The 10,263-nt window shown below is 45.8% G+C and overlaps 1 protein-coding gene across 1 annotated transcript; it reads left to right on the forward strand.

Moving 5' to 3' along the window:
* Window positions 1–580: 580 nt before the first annotated feature.
* On the forward strand, window positions 581–9,887 carry LOC310868599 (uncharacterized protein; the record flags this gene model as incomplete). The annotated part of the gene is made up of 7 exons (XM_083779056.1): window positions 581–635; window positions 2,125–2,340; window positions 2,638–3,145; window positions 3,668–3,854; window positions 4,020–4,256; window positions 8,300–8,363; window positions 9,133–9,887. The coding sequence occupies 7 exons, from the start codon at window positions 581–583 to the stop codon at window positions 9,885–9,887; spliced, it is 2,022 nt and encodes a 673-aa protein (XP_083635182.1).
* Window positions 9,888–10,263: the final 376 nt, after the last annotated feature.

Below are 10,263 nucleotides of genomic sequence, written 5' to 3' on the forward strand. Positions count from 1 at the left end.
TCGTTCAATTCCAAAAGCAAGGAGATAAGGCTCCTAAGGCAAGGAGAGCTGCCAAGAAACCACCTTCCATTTTACACATGCTTCTGACTGGGAGATGCAAGTGGACCTGAAAAAGAAGCTTGTTTTTCCAGAAGAGGTGGCTGTGACTTCTCTCAGACCAGACATGATCCTACTATCCAGGACCACAAAAACCATCTTGGTAGCAGAACTAACAGTGCCCTGGGAGGACAGACTAGGCATCTCTCACCAATTGAAGAAAGCCAAGTACCAGGATTTGATTGATGAGGCTCTTATCAAAGGATGGCACGCATCCCTATTCCCCATCGAAGTTGGCTGCCGTGGTTTCCCAGCAACATCAGTGCGCTACTTCTTGCAGAAGATCGGGTTGGATCCCAAGCAACTGAAGAAAGCCAAGGTTCAGACCTGGCTCAGGGAGTAGGACGCCCCTGCCATGCATAGTCCCGAGTCCAGCTGCAGGGAGCGGCAGGGAGACGTCCCACCATCCGGAGATGTTCTGGGATGAAAGGGGCGAAACATCAAGATGGCTCCCAGCTGATGACCCTGACAGCTGGTACTCGCAATGCTCAGATCATCCATCCACGAGGATTACCAAAGAGGAGGAACTTGCAACACCTGTAAGTAGCTCTAGCAGATTCTGCTTGTAGCAAAGCATCTTCAATGTTTACTTCACCTGAATAAAATTAAGTATTCATGACTTTCAAGAGGAGGGGAGTGGAGTGGAAAGGAGAGAGGAGAGATGAGAAGTGGAGGGTTGAGGGGAGAAAAAGTCATTAGGTCTATATTGGTCCCCTGAGGTTTTTCTCAAAGGCTCAATTTATAAATGATTAATAACACAGCTATATTGTACTGCCTCTCCTTCATATCTCTGTTCGATATCTCTTTCCACACACACACACACACACACACACACACACACACACACACACACACACACACACACACACACACACACACACACACACAAACACATATATATATATGTGTATGTATGGAATCACAAACATAGAGACAGAGAGGGAGAGAGAGAGAGAGAGAGAGCATAATGACAGAATGAGAAAGAGAGTGGGAAACAGACTCATTTTACTTATCCTAACGAGGTTTGGCTAAAGTGATTAATGAAGTAATTCATGTTCTCTGGAGTTGATTATGAATTCTATTTAACAGACCAGGCCTGAAGGCAAAGGTTTAATTACTGAAGGAAAGAGACGTTTTTAAAGAGACATTTGTGGTTCAGGAGGCCTGCACGCACGCATGAAATACCTGAACATTTGCTGCCATTAACTGCTGTACAGCCTGTACAGTATGTTGGTTACGAGTGGTAAAGCAGCATGGATATGTGTGCAAACGCTGAGGAGAGGAGAGGAGACATTACAGCTAACTGGATAATGAGTAATGCTGGGCCGTTATCGGCGTTAACGTGCTGCGTTAACGCGAGAATATTATCGCGCGTCAAATAAATTATCGCCATTAATCTATTCTCAAAGTTGGGTCTAAGAGCTGGGTCTGCATTGACTGCATAAAGCAAGCAAACTAGGAATTTCACTTTGATAGTTTTATCTGGCGGACGCCGGAATTACTCTGTGGGAGGGAGAAGTCCTAACCTAACAGGGACAAGGTGAAATAAATTACTCTGAGAGCGGGGCGGTAACAAATCCTAACCTAACCGGACACGGGTGAAATTAATGAACAGTGCGGCGTGCCACATCAAACGTCAGCATGCAGGACTCTGTGAACCCAGGTTTGCTTCAGGGGAAATTTCTTTACAAGAAGCTTCCCAATGGAAACCTCGACAAGAACAAGGTGGTTTGCACCCTGTGCAAAGCAGAAATGGCTTACTGTAGGAGTTCTTCAAGTCTGAAGTATCACCTAACGCACAAGCATCCCTTTGCGTTGGTTGATGATAGCGAAGCTGCCGGCGGGCCAAGCACTAATATGGCTCCGGGGAAAAGTGTTCGTCAAACTACAATGTTTGAGTGCAACCGTGGCAAGCCCGTCAGCCCAACTCTATCAGCCAAGCTAACTAACCTCCTAGCTCAATGGATTGCCATCAACTGCCGGCCTATCAGTGTGGTTGAAGATGATGGGCTCGAGCTTCTTCTCCAGGCGGCCCATCTTACAAACTACCTGCGAGACGAACTATCACAAGGAGAATCCATGACCAGTACGCCGCAGAGAAAGCTGCGAAAGATGAAAAGTTGGCCGGGGCGGCGTGTGTAGCACTGACTGGGGACCATTGGACATCTGTCAAAAACGACAACTACCTTGGCGTTACTGTACACCTCATCGATGTCAGCTGGGAACTTCACTCGTTCGCCTTAGGTACGTTATGTAATTTAAATTAATTTACCACGGTGAAGTTGGTCTCGGGCTGGATACCCAGCCATCCTGGCTGAATATCCAACCTGAAACCAACCCCACCGCGGCATGTAATATTGCTAATTCAGCCTAACATTTACACAGCTTTAGCTAACGTTATCAGGGATCGATTGATTTATTTTACCACCAGCCAACATTATACGTTTGCTAGCTAGCCCCAACAACGCCAGCCTGCTAATTGTAAGTCTCCTATTAATAGCAAACTTATTCTGATCTACTTTGTCTCTCCTATAACGTCAGGTGTGATTAAAACGGAGGAGCGCCACTTTGCAGAAGCTTGTGCCAGACAGTTTCTCGACGTCGCTAATCAGTGGGGCATAGCTGAAAAAATCACCACCATTGGAACCGACAGCGCTCCCAACATGATAGCAGCAGGGAGAATATTACCATTTGAGCACTTGCCCTGCGTTGCTCATCTTGTACAGAGGGCCGTTGTAATGTCACTTCGGGATGGTGGTTTTGATGGTGTACTGGCCAAGTGTCGAAAAGTGGTCGGACATTTCAAACACAGTCCGGCTAACTCAGACGAGCTGAATGCCCAGCAAGCATCCCTTGAACAAGACCAGGAGTCACTCGTGCAAGACGTTCCAACACGCTGGAATTCAACCCTAGCGATGATCACACGTTTGAGGCGCAACAGAGACGCAGTGCACGCAACGCTGGCTCAGCAGACCCACAAGCTGGCCCTCCCAACACATGCTGAATATGAGAAGTTGGCAAAGCTGGAGAAACTGCTGGAGCCATGCAAGTAAGTGTGTGTTGTGCTGTGCTCTATGTGTGTGTGTGTGTGTGTGTGTACACTGCTGTGTGTGTGTGTGTGTGCACACTGCTCTGTGTGTGTGTGTGTGTGTGTGGCTGTGTGTGTGCACAGTGCACACTGCTCTGTGTGTGTGTGGCTGTGTGTGTGTGCACAGTGCACACTGCTCTGTGTGTGTGTGGCTGTGTGTGTGTGTGTGTGTGTGTGTGTGTGTGTGTGTGTGTGTGTGTGTGTGTGTGTGTGTGTGTGTGTGTGTGTGTGTGTGTGTGGCTGTGCTGTGCTGTGTTTGGGGCTGTGCTGTCTGTGTATGGCTGTGCTGTTTGTTTGGGGCTGTGCTGTCTGTGTGTGGCCGTGCTGTGTTTGGGGCTGTGATGTCTGTGTGTGTGTGTACTGTCTGTGTGCTATGCTCTGTGTGTGTGTGTGTGTGCGCGTGTGTCCTGCTGTGACATTGTGGCGTCGTTTTTGGTGTCAATTCACCCCTCTTAATGTGTGTGTGTGTGTGTGTGTGTGTAGGTACGTCACTGAGCTCCTTGGTGGGGAAAAGTATGTCTCCTGCTCTGTCGTTTTACCTGCCCTGTGTCATCTCCTGCGAGCAATGAAGATCTCTGATGATGATCCTGCCTACATTGTGCGCTTCAAGACTGCCTTCATCAAAGACCTCAACCAGCGGAGGGAGAAAACAAACCTGGAATGGCTGAAGGTATGTGACACGTACTGACCAGAAGATAACTGTATTGGCTGACCATTATAGACCGTTAAGCCAGAAGATTGATAAATGGATAGATGAATGAGTCATGAAGAAATATGGAGGATTTTGAAAGTTACATTTTCTTCCATCAATCTTTATTTTATTTTTCATCAAAAGGTGGCCACTGCTCTGGACCCACGCTTCAAAGATCTCAAATGCCTGCCCAGAGCAGAGAGGGAGCCAGTGTGGGGAAAGCTGAGTGACTTGGTGAGGGCAGAAGAACCTGCTCTGCAGCCGCCCAGGGAGGAGAACCCTGAGCCACCTCAAAAGAAGACAGCCCTACTACTGATGGGATCAGAGTCAGAGTCAGAAGACGAGATACCAGTAGTAGACAATGTTGTAGAGAGGTACAAGGTAGAGCCCAGTGCCAGTTTAGATCAGTGTCCACTGAAGTGGTGGTCAGAGCACACTGCTGTTTATGGTAAGATGGCCCACATTGCCCAGAAGTACTTGGGGACTCCTGCCACAACTGTCCCATGCGAGAGACTGTTCTCTTTAGCAGGCCACATTGTACAGAAAAAAAGATCTAGTTTGTCACCAGACAATGTGAACAAGCTGGTGTGTCTGAGTGACTGGTGGAAGAAGGAGAGGTAGAGGTTGGACTCAAATCATGTACAGTAGGAGAGGGAATAGGAAACCCCAGTACCGATGGAGGTACAGTAGGAGAGGGAATAGGAAACCCCAGTACTGATGAGGTACAGTAGGAGAGGGAATAGGAAGCCCCAGGGTTGGGATTGGGACGCCCCACACTGGAGGTGAGTGACTGGTGGAAGAGGTAGAGGTTGGACTCAAGTCATGTCACAAAGCTACTGACTGTAAACAGTTCTTCATCACCTCTAGGTTTACAGTTTAATTAATGTCATATCCCAGAAAAGGGGGTTGTTCTTGCACCCACTGTTCCAAATTGCCTGTATGGTAACGTGTTTATGGTTATTCGTGTTTAACTGAATAAACAATGTATAACACACGTACATCGTATTGAACATTATTATATTTTCATTACCAATTATGATAGGGCTCCTGGTCTAATGGGCCACGTGGCCCGTTCAAGGATTTACTTCTGGTCATTATTTAGGTAGCGCACACATATTTTCAATGCCTTCGGCAGAGTTCAAATGAGCCATTTTAATCTAGATTAATCTAGATTAACTCCAGAATTGCAGTGAGATTAATCTAGATTAAAAAAATTAATCTATGCCCACCACTAATAATGAGTGAAAGAAATATGAATGTAGAGAGGTTCGATGGCATGCACTAAAAAGAAGGTTTACAGTAATAAAAATCACACCTGTGTGAAGTGAGGGGCGCTCTAGTCATCGTACATCATCATCAATAATGGTGGTCCCTTATTAGCCAAGGGTGGCCACCGACATACATTTGCCGATTTGCTCAGACACATAGGCCTATGACGTCAATTCTCAATTCATTGTCAATGGCATTTAATGTTTCTGTTCAGACAGAAACTACACTATAGCTGTTTATAGGAGAAATACTAAATGCTTCTTCTCCACATTTAGTTCTAGAGACATAAATCAGACCCAGGGCTCCATCTTGCTCCTTATCCCTTTAATTTGCCATTTTTTACTATTTTGAAAAACATTTTAAAATAGTTCAACTAGCTTGTAGATCGGCTATTTGAACTATTTTAAAAGGGTTTTTTTTTCCATTCCCCATCATCTCATCTCATTCACATGTACGCCACTACACCTCTTTAAAGGTGTAGTGGAACGGAAATGGTGGGCATTTTATTTTGAAGTTTCAGCTTGAAACGCTGGCTCTGAAGTTTCTGAACCAATCAGAGCATCGCATCCCTCCAGGCTATGGGGCCTCCAAATCCGTGACTTCCTCTCACATTTGTAAACAAAGTGACAGAAAGACGTGGGGCAAAGTCAGGGGATTATTTCTAACATATACACAACCTATATACATATATTTTAGCGTGATGATTAAGTTTAAAACGAGTAATACACTGTCTGGATGTAATCTTGAATGGGATTGAAAACGGAGTAGTATGCCCATATATGATCACCACGGATATGGTCTAAAAGTGCGTATTTCTCTACACCTTTAAATAAAAGATAGAAAAAAGGTATCCTCTCCTCCCCTTTCCTGTGCCGCCAACCCCCTGTAAGTTTTATGCTGTAACATAAAAGACATGTGTCCCGCAGCTGTTTGCTCCACTGGGGCTCCTGTGAATAGAGAATGAACTAATTACTCTCTACAACATTTACACGGCTGTGGCCTCTGGGCTTCCTAAACTTCTCTCACGTGTAATAAATTCAGACTTTGGCCCGCGGCCCGGGCTCATTAAAATGTGGTAAAATGGGGCACTGCATGTGGGGGGGTGAGGTGGAATACTGTGTCGAGGATTGAGGTCATGTCACTCTTGATGCTTGATTCACTTTGAGACGGATATAGTTTGGCTTACTGTAGTGCAGGTTACACTCACTGGTGTGCACCATTTTAGGATGATGTGGCTGCACTGCAGGCAATGTGAGGCTGAAGACATCGCTCCATTTGAACATTCCCAACTCGATGGAAAAGTGAGAACAGGCTGCATGGCATTATGCCAGTGCCAGTTGCATATTTCACTAGCCAGGTTGTATCCCCCCTACTGTTAGCGTATGCAATGCAATTCCCTCTTCTGTCTTCTCCCTCTTTCTTCATCAATCATTCCATTATCCCTCAACTCCGCCTCACCATCCCATTGGTCCCCCAATCATCAGTCCACCATCACCTGCAATAAATACACCTGTACACTTGCATTCAGCCGCTTTTTTGTGTTCAGACCTTCAGTCTTTTGTGTCAAAATCAGGCCTCTTAGTTTGTCAGCATGCTGTTTGGGGTTTTCTGTTTTATCAGGGAAACAATAGGTAACATTTGGGGTACCCTCTACATTTTCATCACGTAGACCTGTATTTTCAGAAAAATTATAGAAGTGCACTATCTCACCAGATACCCATCCAACAAGACAATCATTTCTGGCATCCAAACAATAGTTTAAGAAAGTTTGTGTGCTTCTGTCACAGTTCATTACCCTGCCAAACTGCTCCTAAACTTCACTTCACTTCATGATGCAGTGCTTTTGATAGTTTCTTTGACAGAGATATCAACTACTGAGCACCATGCTGGGCTAGATTCTTTCTACATGGTGACTGTTGGCATTATCATCTGGTGGCGTTTTCTTTGGGTCCTGTTGAGTGAGTATATATTGCGTTAACGCTATTTTATACTTTCATTTATAATTGAATGACTGAGTCACCCAGGTGGACAATGTTAGGTTCAGGCATAATTTCTGTGAGGTTAGGCATAGTGTTTGCAAGGTTATCGTTACGCTTAGGCATAGTTTTAGTGAAGTTACATTTTAGGGTTTAAACGCAATCGGGGAGAAACACCAATGAAAGAGGGGGTTCCAAGTTTTCTAGGCCTTTGATAAGCCTTTCAAGCATGGATCAAAAAGGTAGTATTACAGAAATCTGTATTTCAGTGTGATAATTATCAATAGCCAGCCCCATTCGAGGGTAGGAATGGTTTATGACCATTCCCTCATCGTCAACATGGTATGTGAAAGGGTATTCTCAGCATCAGAATTGACGTGTCAAATTGTCAAAGGCACCTGACCAAGTGACAAAATATGCCTGTTGGGATTGTATCTTGTCTCATCTAACCACATCAGGTCCTCTGTCCTCTTTTGTAGATTACGAAAATCATCCAATAATGTTGGATTGTAATGAAAACCCCCTTGCCATCTGTATTCTCCATCATCTGCTCAGTGTCTCAGCTGACCTCAGTACTGTCTCAAATGAAAAACCTTAACTCAGCTCGCTGGTCACACAGTGCAGCTGTAGATTTTTATAATTTCCTATGATTTCCACCTATAATGCCCAAAATAGGGAAAACGGGGGTTAGTGTGGTTAGAAAGACGGAGAGCGACAACTATACAAATTAAAGGAACGTATACAGCAGGAGTAGATAGTTTATTTATAGATAAGAGCACTTTGTAAGAGCACAAAGTAACCAGCCGACACTGCCTTAAAAATAACTTGCGAGGGTTTTGGACGTGCTTCTGTGGAATTTCGCCACATGGCCCTTGAAGTATAAATTTGGTATTTATACTTGAAACTTGAAGTTTGAAACTTCAGTGCAAAACGATGAAGGACAGTTGTGTTGTAGTCGAGCAGTAGACCTTGAAGTGAGGCTTTCAGATCGAGTTTGTAAAATGAAAGGATTTCATAAAACCATTCACCACACACTCTATATTCTCTGTTTCCTCCATCTTTTCTCTCATGCCTGTATTTGTCTTCTGTCCTTAACTCAGTTGAATCAGTTCTCTTTTTCTCTCTCCGTCTCTCTCTTTCCCCATCTCTCATAATACGTATCTTGAAACATGTGCACAGCACTCCAGAACGCCCACTCTGCCATCGGTAGATGCCCCTCATGCAGGCATGCTGCTAGATGTGGGTCAGAACAGTGGGAAGTATGTCAGAGTGCACGCGTGGGTTGCTCACAACAAAACACCCTTCACACATACGATTCTGCTGGTGTGTGTGTGTGTGTGTGTGTGTTCCCTCTAACTTTTCCTCATAGCTCTATTGTCACATTTCTAAAATACCACATGATGAATCAGTTTATCAAACACGGGCTCATGGTGTACTAGACGCTTACTGTAGGTTCTGACTGTTGGTGCCTGCATGACGACACATTGAGGTTAGACAACACACTCCCTATTTGGGAGTAGGAAGTTATATGGCTGTGGCATGAGTCAGAGGGACATCAGAGGCCTGTCTGCTGGCCACCCTGCCTGCCCTCCCATGATCCAATATTAATATAGTATCGGAGAGAATTCAGAGCACACCTAATTAACTCATGTTTGGGTAAGACTGACATCATATTGATGATGTCATATTGATGATGTCAGCATGGAAGTCTTTATTTGGGGCAGGCAGAAAGACAGCAAGGCACACAGCCTTGACACATAGACCTGTGTAAGTTATACCCAATCACCACTACTATGCATTTCAACATTTAGGTTTAGTAGTTCGGTTTAGGTAGGGTTACATTTATAGGCTAGGCTAGGGCAGGAGAATGAAGATGGCTGCACCCTGTGGCAGGGTGGCGGGTCAGTGTTTTCATTTTGTCAATTATTTCGGGAGAACAAGGATCAGTAATTCAACAACACTAACGTTACGCCGGGTTTCAGTAAGTTCTGTGTGCCGTGTTCCGTTGAAAGCCAAAGATAAAATTGCATCACCGTGGACGTTAATGGGTTCAGTCTGTCTGCAGAGACTCCCTGTCATCTCCCAAGACAAGAGTCCCTTGGAGGAACGGTTTGCACAGCTGCTGTATCAGCAGGAGCTGGAGAAGAGCCTGCTGTCTGACCACGAGCTGCGTCTCCTGGAGGACGCCGAGAGGTTGAGGCGCAAACAATCTGATGATTACGACTCGGACGAGGAAGAGGAGGGTCGCCACAGCGCCGAAGAGATCGTGCTTGCTCGGGACCTGGAGGATGCCTGGGAAGAGAAACTCAAGCGGTTCCTGCCTGAACCCAGGAGGACTGGAGCTGAATTAGAGGACATGTCTTCATTGGAGTGCTGTTTGGCTGACTCCCTGGTTCTGCTGGTGGAGCAGAAGGTCAGAGACCAGAAACATTGGTTGCTTCCTCAGGTCAGCTGGGAGACGGGAGAGACCCTGAGACAGACTGCTAACAGAGCTCTGGCTGCCAGTCTGCCAGAGGCTGCCTTGCACGCCATGTTCCTGGGTAATACCCCCTGTGGCGTCTATAAACACAAAGTACCCAGAGCCATGTGCACCGAGACCTTTGTGGGAGCCAAGATCTTCTTTTTCAAAGCCATCCTGTCCGGCAGTGCCAGGCTCTCCCCATCTTCCGAAACCCTTCCTTTTGTGTGGGTGAAAAAGAGTGAACTGCCGGACTACCTCAAACCAGCATACCTGGAGAAGGTCAGCGGCTTTGTCCTCAACCTGTGACGAAACGGAGAGAACCTGCTTGGAGTCTGACTCTGCACCATGGAATCATCTGTGTTAGTTTGACCACATCAACCATTCCTATTCTGGGGTAACATTCTGCAAAAACTGTCTTCACTATTATGATGACATGGTATGACCAAATGTGGAGTTCCATGTCAGCCAATGCACTTTCCGTGTCTGGATAGCTCAGTCGGTAGAGCTCTTGCCTTTGGACCACAAGTTCATGGGTTAGATCCCGGGCACCGCCAGCTCAATAGCATGGTTTGTGTGTGGTCAACTTGTACGGTAAGTACTGGGGCCAGGGGTCTAGCACAATGCACTGCGGATGTTCTCAGCTGATACTGAGAATAAGCCTCTCCAATCTACTTACCATGTG

Source organism: Protomyctophum parallelum, assembly GCF_964188405.1.
Source record: "Protomyctophum parallelum genome assembly, chromosome: 13".
Classification (NCBI taxonomy): Eukaryota; Metazoa; Chordata; class Actinopteri; order Myctophiformes; family Myctophidae; genus Protomyctophum; species Protomyctophum parallelum.